The 16,345-nt window shown below is 50.7% G+C and overlaps 1 protein-coding gene across 1 annotated transcript in view; it reads right to left on the reverse strand.

Annotated features, from left to right (window-relative positions):
- Window positions 1-4,188: 4,188 nt before the first annotated feature.
- PDIA5 (protein disulfide isomerase family A member 5) overlaps window positions 4,189-16,345 on the reverse strand; it is a 94,387-nt gene continuing 82,230 nt past the window's right edge. The window contains exons 14-17 of the mRNA XM_032150006.2: window positions 15,828-15,958; window positions 11,223-11,293; window positions 4,824-4,958; window positions 4,189-4,414 (exon numbers count right to left, since the gene is read on the reverse strand). Of these exons, the coding sequence (XP_032005897.1) occupies window positions 4,334-4,414; window positions 4,824-4,958; window positions 11,223-11,293; window positions 15,828-15,958 (418 nt within the window). The 3' untranslated portion in view covers window positions 4,189-4,333. The remainder of the gene's footprint in view (window positions 4,415-4,823; window positions 4,959-11,222; window positions 11,294-15,827; window positions 15,959-16,345) is intronic.

Genomic DNA, 16,345 nt, shown 5'->3' on the forward strand with positions numbered 1-16,345 from the left:
GCAGTCAGCCGAGATGGCACCATGGCACTCCAGCTTGGATGACAGAGTGAGGCTCTGTCTCAAAAAATAAAAATAAAAAAAGATGCTCAAAATCACTAATCATTAGGGAAACGCATTTCAAAACCACAACGAGATGCCACTTCACACCCATTAGGATGGCTACTATTAAAAATGAAACCAAACCAGAAAATAACTGTTGGCAAGGATGAGGAGAAATTGGAACCCTCGTGCCTTGCTGGTGGGAACGCAGAATGGTGCAGCCACTGTGTAAAATGGTCTGTCCATTCCTCAAAAAATTAAAAATAGAGTTACCACATGACCCAGTAATTCCACCTTCAAAAGAATTGAAAGTGGGATGTCACAGAGGTATTTACTTGTACATCTATGTTCACAGCAGCATTCTTCCAACAGTCAAAAGGTGAAACTGACCCAAATGTCCACTGATGGATGAATGGGTAAACAAAATATGGTATGTACATACAGTGGAATATTATTCAGCCTTAAAAAAGGTATGAGATTCTAATACATGCTACATACTTTCAAGAATGAACCTTGAGGCTGGGCGCGGTGGCTCACGCTTGTAATCCCAGCACTTTGGGAGGCCGAGGCGGGCGGATCACGAGGTCAGGAGATCGAGACCATGGTGAAACCCCGTCTCTACTAAAAATACAAAAAATTAGCCGGGCGTGGTGGCGGGCGCCTGTAGTCCCAGCTACTCGGAGAGGCTGAGGCAGGAGAATGGCGTGAACCCGGGAGGCGGAGCTCGCAGTGAGCCGAGATTGCGCCACTGCACTCTAGCCTGGGCGACAGAGCGAGACTCCGTCTCAAAGAGCGAAACCCCGTCTCAAAAAAAAAAAAAAAAAAAGAATGAACCTTGAAAACAGTGTGCTAAGTGAAATATGCCAGATACAAAAGGATATATGATTTTGCTTATATGAGGTTCCTAGAATAGTAGAATTCATAGAGACAGAAAGTAGAATAGTGGTTACCAGGGCTAGGAGGAGTGGGGAATGGAGAGTTATTCTTTAACAGTTGTGGAGTTTCAGTCTGGGCTGATGAAAAATTTCTAGAGATGGATAGTAATGATGGTTGGACAACAATGCAAATGTACTTAGTGCCATTGAATTGTACCCCTAAAAATGATTAAAATGGTAAATTGTGTGCTATGTATATTTTACCACAATATAAAGAGGCATAGACATACCTTCACTCAGCTGCAGTAGCCAAATTTCAAGTACTCAGTACTCATATGTGGCTAATGGCTATTGGATAACACAGGCCTAAAATAGAGGATTTTGGAGGTGACATATATTTGGTGGGACTATAAGCGTAATTTGGTTTTGATAGGTAGCTTAAGAATATCAGCTTCCTTCTTCTAGTCAACAATAAAGAATGGGAAACAGTAAGAGCACAATGCACAGAGTTTGGTTCTGAGCAGCAATGCGCACTCACTCTCAAACTGGGAGCCTCCTGCGGGCAGGGCTGGCACCTGTATTATTCCATGTGATGTGGGCAGGTGATGTAACCCCTGAACATAGGCTTTGTCTTCCTAAGAGGGCCTGATGCTTTCCAGATGAGATTCCACATCTTCTTATGTTGTGGTGGAGCAAACCAGTTTCTGAACCTGGAAGCATCACCTTCCAGTGCCTGGTGCAGAACAGCTCCTGGAAGCCAAACACCTCTAGAAGGGGAGGGAGCAGCATGAGGAAGGTAAGAAGAGTCGGGGTCCTGCTCTGAAGGCTCCAGTTAGGTGGTGATGGGGACTCACTGCTGGGCAAGGGGCGCCAGAATAAAGATGGGGATCAGTTCTCCCCTAACTCACATACTTCCTGCAGAGAAATCAGCCTGCAACGCAGGATCCAGGGGAACAGAGAAGGGTGATGGCAAGCCCTGCAGTCGGGGAGAGGGAGGAGGTCTGCACTAAACATCAGTGAAATCCCAAAGAACCAAGCATGGCGACTGGGAGTAGAACTAACCCGGATGCCACAGTACTGGCTTGATCTGCACAGAGTTCCCAGAATCGCGGTAGGGTGTGTGTGTGTGTGTGTGTGTGTGTGTGTGTGTGTGTGTGATGTATTAGGTGGGGGCGAGTGGATGTGTGTGTGTGTGTGTGTGTGATGTATTAGGTGGGGGCGAGTGGAGGAAGGGAGTTCTGTCTGCAGGGGCAGCTGCCCAGAGCTGCGATGAATTTGCTGAGGTCATGCCCAAAGTCAATAAATAGGGATGTGAAGAGGATTCCATTTCATGATGTGTTAAAAATTTTTTTAAATCTATAATTGACAATATTTCATGTTTTTAAGTCTTCATACAGAAGCTAGGCCAGGAAAATCTGAACTTTGGGGCTGTGGAATGGCCAGAAAGTAAGTGCTGTACCTCGCAGGTGGGCACTAGTGGTCCTCAGCCAGAAAGTGGCTCTTGCGAGGTTATTATTTAAAAGGCGCAGTAAAAAAAAACCCAAAAACAAACAAACAAAAAAAACCTCTTTTGAAAACACAAGCATATATGTTCCCCCTACAAATACTCCAAATAACGAAGGAGACCCATGTCCAGACACACACACATGCTAGAATGGTAAACACCTGTATCAGGATTAAATGACACCTTGTAAGATGTTCATGGTCCCCAACAGGAAGGGACTCAGTAACTGTGTTTCAATGACGTCTAAATGTATGCTTTCGTCTTTCATATCCAATCCTTGGGGGAAGTCCAGGGGCTACTGCCAAGGAAGTGGGTGCTTAGGGGAAAAGAGAAGGGCTGAACTGGCCAGAGGGTCAACTGGAAAGTTGCAGAACTGCACAGAACAAGGGCTCTCAAAACCTTGATTTCCCTTAATGAAACCACCCACAGTGGCACCATCGTCAAAACAGCTGTGAAGAACTTGGAGGCTTTGTCCTCCTCTCAGCAGATTTATCAGAAGGAAGGACTTAGGCCAGGAGGGAGGGAGCTGGGTCCAGGAAAGGAGGGCTGTTCCTGCAGGCCAAGTCCCCATCAAGGCCACCAGAGCGTGCCTCCAAGTACTGCAGCTTAAGCAACGCCCCCCTGAACTACCGGAGGAATCCAACTCTAGGACCGCTATTTATAACTAAAGACAAGACACTAGAGCAAGGCCGCTCTGCTGTCCATGGAGAAATACCACCGAGCAGACAAAACATGTTACTGCTGTGCTCAGGCTCTTGACTGCACTGCTGCGCACAGGGCTGGGTGTCAGTCACACAGGCATGCAGAAAGCAGGAGGACTCACTGGAAAGGTGGGTCAAAAAAGAGATGTACACAGGCAGGAGGCCGAGCGAGGCACCCATCCATGGAAAATGTGGCCTAAAGATTTGAGGTTATTGTGGTTGGCGGTGGGGGCTGGTGAGCAGATCTAACATCTGCACCTCGAGAACACACCATCCCTTCCAGCTGGGGTGCACAGCAAGCAGCTGGCACAGAGACCCCCTTCCCCCACTCCATTCATGCCCCTGAAGCGGCAACTTAATTTTCTTTAAAGGGAGATCGGGGAGGGAACGGAGAGAGGAAGAGAAGACAAATAGCTGGAGAAAGATAAATACCTAAGTAAGTTCCAGGAAAACACACACAGAGGAAACACACCAATACTGAAGCCACAATGATCCAGAAGAAGCTAGTGTTTGGTTACCATTTGCTTCAGCATCCCAATTTCCCTGATCATCTTTTTTCTTTCTTTCTTTTTCTTTTTCTATTTTCGAGACAGGTCTCGCTTTCTAGCTAGGCTGGAGTAGTCATGCGATCAGAGATCATTGTAGCCTTGAACTCCTGGGCTCAAGCAATCTTCCCTTCCCAGCCTTACAAGTAGCTGGGACTACAGGCATGTACCCCTATGCCCAGCAACTTTATTTTCTGTAGAAATGAGGTCTCATAATGTTTCCCAGGCTGGTCTTGAACACCTGGCTTCAAGTGATCCTCCCACCTTAGCCTCCTGAAGTCATTGATCTTCTTGGCATATTTCCTCTCATTAGCTTGTCATTTTCCAGCAGGATATTCTGCGGTCCAGCTTCCCTGTCCTGCTCTCAAATGACTGACGGGGCCGGCACCCTCAGGAGTCACCTCCATGCAGATGGGGCACTGGAGCACAGCTCTGTACCTCCCAGCAGAGGTGGTGGAATGAGGAGGATGTGAGTATCCACCTTTGTTAGTACAGGCTCCACAAAAATAAACCATACCACCAAATAAATGGTTTAATTTTATTTCAAAATTGTACAAAATGGCCATAAGCGGCTATAAAAAACTTTGTCTTCAGAACATGTGGAAATTCAGAAACAACAAAACAGGTATCATTCACAGTGTAATGGAAAAGCTTTTTCTGAGGCAGGAATTATAACTCTTCCTTCTTTTTCCCTAGTCTTTCATGGTCTCCCTCCCGGAGGGCTCGAATATAATTGGTAAATCCCAATTCCTGCAGGGAAGGGGGAGAGAGAGAGAGAAAGAGCTTTAATCCCTGAGCCGGCTGTGCACTCTCTCTCCTCACACCCCAGCCCCTCCAGGGGGTCACTCCTTTGACAGGGAGAGGTGGGCAGACTTCTGCAAGGTGGAGAGGGTCTGCATGTCTTGCACCAGCCCTGACCAGCAAGTGAGAAAACCCTCGGCATCTGGAGTCCAGCCTGGCTCTGGGAACAGGACATCTGTGACAACCCCTTGGGACTCTCCTCCAACAATGTCAAGTCTCAGCCAGGCCCAGGGCCTGGGCCTCTCAGTGCAGTGTTCCAGCTGACTTCCGCGGTTTCTGGGATGCTGCCCCTCCTCAGTGGAAGTTCCCCTGCCCATCAGCAGAGCGAGCTCTGGGCAGACGCCTCTCCCCCACTTACCGTGCGGTCGCTGTCATACTTTTCTGCGAACTTCCCGTAGTGGTAGTAGTGGAAAGTGGGGTAGCCCTTGACGGCCTCCTGCTGGCACAGGTCTTGGTTCTTGTCTTTGACACAGTCAACAGCGGCACAGGCGATCTAGGGGGCAAGGTAGAGAGTTGGCACAGGGTGTCCCCAGGCTGAGGCCTGGACCCCACAACACAGATTGCACATCTAGTCCACGTCACAGGCCCGCTCTGATTTTTCTCCTCAGTGGCAGGTAGGAACTGAACCAAAGCACTCCCAGTTCAGGGCTCCTTGGAGACTGATGGTGCTTGTTTTCAATTTCCAGATGGGTAAGGTTAGGGGACTCGGCCTGTAGTACCTTTAGACTATCCTTTAAAATCAAGAGTATGACGATCGTAAAGGAAATGATGACTTGCAAGCATTTGTAAACACCACAGGTTCTGTGGTGCTCTCTGTAAGGGACTGCAGGATTTAATTATTTCTCAACTAATAACTTCCAGAACATTAGCTTGGGGGGACAGTGTAGTGCCAAGGTTAAGAGCAAGAGCTTTCAAGTCAAGTTCCCCAAGTGCACTCTTGGTTTGCCTGGACATTAAGACTTAAGGAAAATGACCCAGCCTCTTGGTGCCTCATTTTTTTCAGCTGTAAAATGGGGATAATAACAGTATCTAGGCTATCAGGATATTGTGAAGACTGAATAAAAGAATTCAAGTGAGGTCAATGAGCACAGAACCTGGCACCAGATTCATGGTCAGGAAATGTCAGCTGCTATTACAGTCACTTCTTCCGACCCCATATACAAGCTCTGTCCCCACTTAGGGGCTCAGTGTCTGGGCAGGGGTTGGATAAAGGGACAATTCCAACACGGTGTGATGTGAGGGATGAGGGAGGTGGTCCAGGTGCCAGGTGAGTGGGGCAAAGGTGCTCTGTACGATTCACCATCCGAGCCAAGACTGGAAGAGGAGGAGACCAGGAAAGCACATCTGGAAACTGGAGGAGCCCCGCATGAGTAAAGCCATCAGAATGTTTGGTCAGAAAGTGGTTCCCACATTGGCCACTGGCCTCTTCTTGACCATCTAGCAAATTCCACATGCTGGGTAGCTTTTCCTCATCATTTGTTGTTTTTTCATAAGAAGAGAGTATAAAGCAGAAATGGGAACTTGTTTCCTGTTGAGGGTCATACACCAGGGAAGCTGGAGAAGGGGTCCTCAATGGCCATACCCAGTACAGAGGTGTTACGGAAGATGAGGCAGATTCCCATGAGAGGGAGTCCTTCCACCAGGCAACACGCACTGAAACCCTGCCGTGTGCCAAGCCTGTTCTAGATGCTGGGGGAACAACACTGACCTTGACAAAGTCCAGTTATCAAGTGTCTGCTGTATGACAAATTAGATCATTTTAGATAGAGCTCAATGAATGCTTCGAAGAAATTAAAAGAGGGTGATTCAATAAGATAATTTAAAATTGTTGAATAACCATGATTCACACAGTTCTTTGGTTGATGGTTATTTGCATTTGGACAAAGGCCCCTTTCCAGGTAGGAGAGTCCTGCGGGCCCCCATGGCCACATTTACTCATCATGTCCCTCATGCCCAGGTGAGCTGCGAGATGGACAGCTGGAGAGAAGAGTGAGGTGCGGCCTCCCCTGGCCACCAGGTGCCACCCTCACCCCCCTCACCCTCACGCTTCCCTTCTACTCTTCAGCTATGCAACATTCTATATGGTGAGACTTTTAAAATGGAGTTTACAAACTTGCTGCCTGCAATCTGTATCTGGCTCTCAGTCCTCTTCTATTTGGCCCACATTGGATTTAACAACAAAAAAAAATAAATCCGAATTAGCTCCAACATAGAAATGGAGCCAGAAGATTTGATGTAACAATTTGGCTTTCCAGCTTGTCTTTTGAAGTCAGAAGACTTGATGGCACTTACCCTGCAGTCTCATAGGCAACAACTGGCTGGGCGGAGAGGCAGCTGTCCTTCAGGTAGGCTAAATGTACCTTCCCCGGCATCCCCTGGAGCCCAATTCACTCAGGCCACCAGACTGACCCCTATGCACTTCTGATAACCCCAGCCCACCTCTAAAGCACTTTATTATTTAAAAACATGAGGCAGATGCTCCCCTGGCCAAATTGTGGGGTTCCATTTCTCAGGGCAGGTGCTATGGGGCCCTGCCCAGGGACACGGGCATCCACATACTTTCCTTCCCTGCAGCCAGCGGCTGAGGCCCTATGTCCAACCCAGGCCAGGAGCTGCTGCTCTGCTGTGAAAGTGCTGGACGAACATGGCTCCGGGCTGCTGCTCTCCCTGCATCTGCTTTAAATTACGAATTTAATTTGTATACATGCCCCGGAGCTGTTGTAAACATAGTGTATGGTTTTATAAATCTACTAAATTAGAAATGTATACTTGTTCTGAATTACCTAAACTAGCTGCCAGCTGCACACATGGAATGCAACTTCTAGCTGCAAAGGCGAATCCACGCGCAGTTTCCACAGAAGAGGAGACAAATGCGTCCTCCCCAAAGGCAGCAGCTTAGACTCTTTGGAAAGAAGGCAGCGAATAAAGCTCTTCTCAGCTATTGAAATTTCACCTAAATGCCTGCCCCCTTACACCCAACTCAAGATTTGCACTGATCACCTGCAACACAGAACACCTACGATTTCTCAATTTTTTCTATGGTGGTTGGTACAAATCCTGGGGCACACACTGCTGGTGTCCTGCCACATCCCCTCGGACCAGCCCTTGCCACAGCACCTGCTACTCTCAGCCTCAGAGCATCCTCCCAGCCTCAAGGAGCTGGACGTAAGGCCAATGACAGATGGGGGTCCAGAACAAGGACCTTGGCTTCTTTGGCCTTTGAGTGGAACAGCTCTGTGTCATGTTTCCTGGTGAGGTCTCCTGTGGGACTGAGCCTTGGTGACTCATACAGTCATCTGCCCATAAAACACCTGCTTTGGTTCCTCCCCTTTCATGTCTCACTTCCAGGATCCTCTCTGAACTTCCTGAGATCACTTCCCAAATAAATTCCCTGCATATGAGCCCAGGAGCAGGGTCTGCTTCTGGGAGAACTCAAACTCTGACAATGCCTGTTTGCGATTCTCACTCTGCCCCTCTCCTGCTGAGAAACTAGCATATGATCTCTCTAAGATTCAATCACCTCTTCAGCAATACGAGCACTGTAACAATACCTAGTTGAGCAAGCTATTATAAGGACAACATGATGTAAGAAATGCTTTCAGTGGAAGAAGAACTCTCAGTAAATATCAAATATGTTATATTGTTCATCTAGTCAACATTTACACAGGTCTAAGGTGTCATGACTGTGTGGAGTTCAAGGACAAATGAGGTCTCTGTCCTCAGGGAGCTTTCGCTCAGAAAAGGCAGTAGCCAGCCTCATAAACAGGAGGACCTACACGTCATGGCCAGATTCCAGCAGTGAAGTGGGCCCATTGCAGAGGTGGGGCCCCCACTACCTCAGGGCCTCCCTCTAAGGGTGACCTTCACGCCTGGCCCCACACCACCCCCAGGCTGCACACCTTGACGTGCAGTGAAAGGTGAGCCCCCCACCTGCTTGCCAGCCCACCACAGGTCCTGTCTGCCTTGCCCCTTCAATAACACCATCTATTCCAACACTAACACTTTGCAGTCCTTTCTCCACCAGCGTGCCAACTGATAAACTCCCCAAGTAAGATCCTGGGAGGGGGTGGAGGCTCCCCGGCTAAAATATGAGCTGCCACACACAGCTTTATTGATTCAGTAAAATAAATCTCTGCAGGAGCTAATATTGACTTGGGCTATGAAAATGGAAGTGAACAACCAACTGCATATTGATTGGGAAAGGAACAGGGGCTGGCTTCTGGGTGGAAAAACCCCACAATTCCAACTAAGAAGTGGCAGCTTGGGGTGTCAGGAGACCCAGTTCTGGCTGTCAGTGACCTGCTGGGCATTCCCGGGCAAGGGACACAGCTCCTCTCTGGGCCTGGATCCCTCACGAGTAAAGGGAGAGGGGACAGGCCAACAGTCCCCACACACCAGCCTGTGGCCAGCACAAGAGCCAGCTCTTAAAAACCACAAATTTCCAGCACCATTCCCCAGAGACTCTGATCTGATAGTTGTAGGATGGGACCCAGTAGTCACGGTGCCATGCCTGGAGCACAGAGTGGGCACCAGTAAGTTCAGCCCCCCAGGCCAGATGACTGGCTTCCCTGATGTCATGAATGTAACCTCCAGGAAACCCAGGCAGGCCACCTGCCTCGGAAAGAGAGGTTATGAAGTGCATTCCTGAATGCAAGTGAGGGTGATCCCTGGCTTGGAATAAAGGAAGCTGAAAGGAGAGACAGAGGCGATAAGAGACAGGGGGATTGAACCCAGGAAAAGGCCACAACACCACTGGCCCAAGACAATCAAGCAAAGGTGTGTCAGTGTCTAAGGGGAGGGGAACATCAAGGAAATGGGCCCCCGTCTAGCAGTGGAGGGGGAATGGGAAGAGGAGACGTGGGCTCTCAGCTGCCCTCTGGAGGCCTGGCAAGTCTGGCCTCACCCGCACTGATGTGGGTCAGGCCACAGGACAGCCTCGGCGGCGGTCTAGTGGACAGAAAGGGGTCACGTCAATGGGGCTGCCCCTTCAGGGTTTCCCCAGCCCCTTAGGTGCCTCAGCTGGACCACACTCTCTGACACCATATTCCCCAGCATGGCTGGGAGGGCAAGCCCAGCCTCCATGTGCCAGTCATGCCTCAGGACCCTCACAGCTCTCCTGGGGCCTGTGGAGACCTGAGTGTCCAGTGGGTCAGGGAGATGGCACACCTCAGCCTTTCTCCTGCTGCCCAGAGCACCCAGCATTCTGGGTGGGGCGTGATGGATGTCGATGCAGAGTGGCAGCTATTCCAGTCCTGTGGACTGGCAGCGTAGGCCATGCTGGATATCCGCCAAGCAGGAGCAACCACCCTGTGCTGTGCACAGTGGGTGGGGACAATGAGGGACATGGACACGGGAAGGAAGCCCCCGCTGCCACACCCCACTCAGTGCAGGGTAAGAGGCAGGCAGAGGAGAAAATGCTTCTGGCCCTTGTACTCCCTTCTGGTGGGGGTGAGCAGTGCCTCAAAGCCGCAGCCAGGGCTTGTGGGTAAGAATGGGACCTCCTGACTCCAGAGAGAGTCCCGGGCTCTGGGTCTAAGTGGGAATCAGGTCCCCAGTTTATCCCCACTCTCCCTACATGGACCTGTCCCCAGCCTGGCTTCTTTTGGCTTTATGTCCCTGTAAAGTTCTCACCACCCCATCTCTGCCACTCTCTCTGGGCCTGTTAAGGTGATCCTAGCACCTGTATCTCTGCTGGCACAAGGTCTGGATGGTACCTTCAGGCCTGACCTTTTGTTGGCCTTGATCAAAACTGCAAGCCCTGCCCACCCAGCCCCGGGATGGTCATCTGACTCTGCTCATGAGTGCTGCTCCACTAATGCCAGCTCCCCTTCCCTGCCTCGGCCGAACCTCCGTCTAGGCCTGCTTGGCCTGTTTATCATCTAGGACTCTATGCTCAGCTTATGCCTGGCCTTGGTTCCCTCCAGCCTACCCTGGCCCCACCTGGGATTCCACCCAGGAAAAAAAGGCACCCCCGCACGTGACTCTGGGTTTGGGTGTGTGTGAATGCGGATCCCACATGACTGCCAGCTTCTAGGGCCTGTTAGGCCAGAGGTTCCCATGACTGAGTCTCAGGGCTGGGAGGAATCTTTGCAGTCCTCTGCACCAGCGCTCCGCCTGGCATGGATGAGAAGGGAACTCGAAGCCTGGCAGTCAATCACACTTCCCCGAATTCAGGGGTGTTTCCCTGCCCCACAAGCCCTCTCCCAGCAGCAGCCTCCACTGCACCAGCTGCCTGGGGGATGCGCCTGGGGGACGTGCCTGGCAGCCCTGCACTCTAATCCAATCTGCAGCTCTAGCTGGTTAATTTTATGCTTCATCAGTCGGCAGCTGCAGGAGTCTTTCACTTAGGCAGGGCAAGGCTCCACCGACATAGCCTTGCTCTCCTCCACCATGGCATCCGCCAGTTCACTTTTGTTGGATTTTTAAATTTGATTTTTAATTATATAAGTAGTGCATGATGACAATCCTACAGTAAAAAGGTTCAAGCACTAAAAAAGTAAACAGATGACCCTTTTAACCAATGCTCTCCTCCAAGTAAGTGCTGGAACGGTTCAGCGTATCCCTTTTAGTTGATTTTGCAGCATAAATCCAGCCTGCCCTATCTTCCTTATAAAGAGAATGTCCTGGTTCCCAAGGAATTCCCTGCTTACAGGTCTTAGTTGACCTGCCCCTGTTTGGGGAAGGGACCTGAATGACAAGAAGGAAGGTGTAGGAATTAGCTGGAGGCAGATCAAGAGATGAAGAGCGCTATCCTTACCTTTCGGTCATCTTTGAAGGCATCAGCAGCAGCAGTAAAGTGCGGAATGACCTTCTTACAGTGTGGGCACCCTGTGTGAGAGGGGAGGAGAGCACACAGGACAGTGATGCATGTGCAGGGAGGCTGCAGGGCCAGAGGCCCTTCCTGAAAGCTCCAGAGAGGGCTCTCCAGGAGCCCCACCCCTGCCCGCCACACTGTCAGGGTCCTTTTGTCAACCTTGCCACTCCACCTCCCACCCATGTCTGATCTATTGGTAGGGGGGATTGGTAGGAGTCCCTGTCACAAGCATCCTATGCTCCTGCCCAGGCTGGGGGGCAATGGTCACCGCCGTCTAGTTCTGCTCCTTCCACAGAGGACAAGGAACAGCCTGATCTTGGGGGCAGAGGTAGCTTTGGGCTTAAAGAGGAAGGCACAGGATTCTCAGAGCCTGCTACAATCTTCCCTTGCTCCAGGGACAATAGCAAATCTCTCCATTTCCTGACTGAGAGGAAGTGGCATTGGGAAATGCAGGGTGGGGGGATTTCAGGGCACCCACTATGCACCCACTGGTCATACTTTGCTGCTAACTTCTGTGTTCCTAGCAACCTCCACCCAGCCCAGACTGTGAGCAGCCAAATCAGGCCCTGGTCCCCAGGTCTCCATCTACCCTTTGCTCTACAATAACCAGAACATCAAAGCCAGGAGCAGGAAGGCCATGGTCGGGGTAAGAGGGAGAAAAGCTACAGGAAGTCACCAGGCAGTCCTCAGGTCCCTTGATGCTCCCTGTCCCAGGGAGAAGGCTTGTCAGAGCAGCCTAAGGCCTTTGAGCTATACTGGGGCCCCTACCTCCAGCATCTGTCTCTTGTTCTGGGCATCATCCTGAGCCCCAACTCTGACCTCAGTGTCTCAGAAGCAGGGTAGGGACCTCTGTGGGGACCACTTTCTCCTCCTGTCCTGGTGAGCCCAGGAAGCTGCAGGCTGATCCAGCCCTTCCCTCAGCACTAACAGATCAGAACCCAAACCCCTCTCCTCTCTCAGCCCTTTCCCAGTCACTGGTGAACAGAACTTCTCAGGGCGCAGAAGGGCTCTGAGGGGAGGGTTTCCTTGAGCAAGGGGAGGCTCCAGCCCACACCTCCTACGTCAGCCAGACTCCCTCAGCCTCAGGAAGGCAGAGAGGCCACGGTGGGAACAGAAACGGCTCTGCTCATCTACTTTCTCCTTTTTAAAATAAGATAATAATGACTGGCATTTCAAAGGGTTTTGTGAAACCAAATTAAGGCTAAGCTACAACTTTAATCTGAATTTAGTCCTTGAGCCAGTCCTGAGATGAGCAGGACCACCCACATGGCCTGGCTGGCAGAGTGGCCAGCTGGCCCAGAGCATTGTGGGGGGTTATGGGGGGTGGGGGTGTAGAGGGATTTGCCAAGTCTCATGTAGAAGGAGCAGAAGAGACCTGGGCCAGTGATGGGTTATATCAGAAATGAGACAAGCACAGCTTAGCAATGTGCCTAGCATAGCCTAGCTCATGGCAGGGACTGGATAATTTTTTAATAGCCTAAAATGGCAATTACAAGTAACATTTCACTAATTTGACACAACAGAAAGAAAAATAGCTCAAATTCATGAAAATGTCACACTATAAAGGGATGATGTTATAAAATTTTCAAAGCACTTAAAGAGCGCAATCTACTGGTTAACAAGGTATGTCACAGACAGCTCCTGCAGGCAGCTGCAGGCCCCTTGTCTGTGGCGTATGCCCATAATAGCATTAGGCTGGCTGAAAATAACCACCCCCCTTCCTCAAAACCTGGTTTCACTATTAATTTTTCCTTTTTAACCTCTTTGTTCATTGAAAGTCTAAAGGTAACTGTCAGCCTAGTGTAAATTCCTGTTAGCATCAATTTAAAATATCTAGGCCTCAGATTAATGGCCTTCTGTTGCATCTAATTTTCTCATTACCAAAAGAAAGAGCAGGGCCAATGAATAATGGGAGGGAGGGCTGTTTCAGAAAGTGCATGAAGATGCTTCCAAGAGGTGTCAGGAGGGCCAGATGTGGATGATTTTTTTTTTTTTTTTTTGAGATGGGGTCTCGCTCTTTCGCCCAGCCCGGAGTGCAGTGGCGCAATCTCGGCTCACTGCAAGCTCCGCCTCCCGGGTTCACGCCATTCTCCTGCCTCAGCCCCCCGAGTAGCTGGGACTACAGGCGCCTGCCACTGCGCCCAGCTAATTTTTTGTATTTTTAGTAGAGACGGGGTTTCACCATGTTAACCAGGATGGTCTCGATCTCCTGACCTCGTGATCCGCCCGCCTCGGCCTCCCAAAGTGCTGGGATTACAGGCGTGAGCCACCGCGCCCGACCGGATGATTTTTTTTTTAATGTGGGCTTAAAAAAAAAAAAAAAAAAGGCACTGCCTCTGTGTAGCAGAAAACCAAAGACGCCTCCCAGAGCGGGGAAAGAGGAACAAAGACTGAGGATAGGCTGGGCAACTGCAGTTCTAGAGACTCCACCAAGCTGGTCTGAGAAGGGCAGTCACCATGACCAGACCATTCAGCGTAAAGGGAACAATGAAACAGCAGGAGGAAGAGCTGTGCAGAAGCTGGGGAGACAGGATGTGGGGGCAGACATGGTGGGAGAAGGGATATGGGAGGTGGAGAGATGTGAGGGGAGGTAAGATGTTGGGGTGAGGCAGCTAGAAGGGGTGCAGGAATGTGTGGGCCTGATAGACCTCTATCAGGCATTTGACTGTGCTATTTGACATTTCTGTAGTGTTTAGATCCTCCATATATAAAAAGTATATAGTATATGCTATATTTATATATAAAAATAGGTATTACTTTCATTATTAAAAAGTCAAAAGATATATCTTTTTTGTCCTTGGAAAGTCTTCCCCCTGTAACCCACTGATAAAGACGTATGTCCCTGGGGCAAGGTTTAGGGACAGAAAAACACAGTAAGAGAGATGAAGAAACTCTAAGGACCAGGCCCTCTGCCAGAGGTTGAGTCACTCAGTGACCCTGCCCCGGATGGATTGCATTTAGAGTTTTGTCGGGGTAGAGTGAGCCCCTCAAGGCCTGGCAGGGACATGTCTCCCTCCCTTGTACCCTGGGCCCTAGACACTGCACAGCACAGAGCTGATATTTGATGGATAGATGGAAGACAGGCAGGAAGGCAGGCGGGAAGGCAGGCAGGCGGGAAGGCAGGCAGGCAGGCAGGAAGGCAGGAAGGAAGGAAGGCAGAAAGGAAGGCAGGAAGGAAGGAAGGAAGGAAGAAGGAGTTGTAGATCTTTGGCAGCCCAAAAGGGTAAGAGTCTCTCCCAGATTCCCTGGGGATTCAAGCACCTGTCTGCCCCAGCAGCCAGGGTCGGGGTGGTGGGGGGCTTATGTCTACTATGAAGGCCCCTCAGTCAGGGAGGAGCTGAAGAGAGGCAGAGGAAGCACTGGGCTCTGGTCAAGAGGTCTGGGGGAAAGTATTTCGTCTGGTCAAGGGCTCCCACTCCTGCAGCCAGGTTCTCACTTGCTGCTGAAAACACTCTCACTCTCTGGACTGTGCCTGTGACAGAGAGAGAGCCATCCAGGCTGCAGGAGGGGCCTGCCAGTAACTTGCCCCATGGCCCTGGGCAAGGCTCAGTCCTCCACGCCCCAATGCCAGAAGGAAGATGTCAGCTCCCCAAAATTTTCAGGCTTCTGGGCACACTCTACAGACCGAAGAGGACAGCCGGAAGCTCTCTAAGGGACTGGGAGAGGCCAAGTCCCACTCTGAGAAGGAAAGGCAGAAAGAGATGGGCAGGGAGGCTGCCTCAGGGAGGGGCTGAGGCTGTGGCGGCCCCTCTCAGACCCTGAGAACACAGAGACTCCACGGATTACTGACACTTGAAAGGGGGGAGCCAACAGGAGGGCCGGCTACAACTGAGCGGGTTTATGGCTAGATGGAGCTGCCTGGCTTCTCTGTAGACTGCAGCTTTTATTATCCTCACTCCATTAAGCTGAGCTGTAACCTGGGGGAGAGAGAGAAGGGCAGCAGAGGTGGGAAATTCTAAGAACCTTACATTGTAAGTATCAATTATCAACTTCAAAATGGGAATACACAGAAACCTGAGGTCACTGACGCCAATGTCGGCAGACGTGTCACTTCCTCAGCTTAAGCTCTGATTAAAACGAGCACAGCACAGGAGCTCAGGAGCGAATGTGGCTGTGCCTATGCCACAGCTCCAGAGCCATCTGGAAGGGCAGAGAGAGGGGGTTCCAAGATGCCGAAGATAAGTCAGTGTCTGGAGGAGGAAGAGGGGGCGGGGGCAGCTGAGGGGTGGGAAGTGTGCAGGTAGGGGACAGGGGCATGGAGGAGTCCAGGGACAAGAGGGGACCAGCACAGAGGCAGAGGGCTTTAGGACAGACATGAGAAAGGCTGCCCCAAAGGAAGGAGAGCGCAACAAGGCTGACAAAAGGAGGCCCTGGATTTGAAGGACCTCTCAGCCTGGAATAAAATTGGAGAGCCTGGTTCATAATGGAGATGACCCTGGGATCCATCAGCGGCTGCCTTGGTCCCTGGGGTGGGTGTGCGGGTCTTCTTGGTTTGGTGGGGCCAAACCCCTCTTACCGTGCCACTCAGTGAGCTCCCAAGCTACTTACAAGGGGCGTAGAACATGACCAAGGTGTGTTTCTTCTTCTTCAGGGTCTCCCGGAAGTTGTCCCCCACCAGGTGCAACACGCTTGTCTGCTGCTCTTCCCATGTGGGCTCTGGGGGCGGAGGGGCCTCAGGGCTGCAAGAAGCCAGGGGAGGGGGGAGGCAGCCATAAGGAGAGATTTTTAGATGGGCAAAGAAATCCACCCTCAATGTCCCAACCACTCAGGGGAACATGCATGAAGAAACCACTACAATCCTTCTAAAATTTCATTTTAAAACCGCAGTTTAAACACAAACAAATCTGTGCCACCAGCAAAGACCTTCCCTGATTCCCTCTGAGGAGCCCATTAAGGAGCCATTTTGTAAAATATGGAAGACTTGACCCCATTTTAGGGCAAAGGAGACCCCCTAGTTGTGGGCCATGAACTCCTTGACAAGGGCATACAGCCACCTCTGCTTGGGCTCCCAGGCCCCTCCTTCCTGCCCCCTCTAGGACCCTGCATGATTGTCCATTATCTTCTGG

Source organism: Hylobates moloch, unplaced genomic scaffold (assembly GCF_009828535.3).
Source record: "Hylobates moloch isolate HMO894 unplaced genomic scaffold, HMol_V3 SCAFFOLD_4, whole genome shotgun sequence".
Classification (NCBI taxonomy): Eukaryota; Metazoa; Chordata; class Mammalia; order Primates; family Hylobatidae; genus Hylobates; species Hylobates moloch.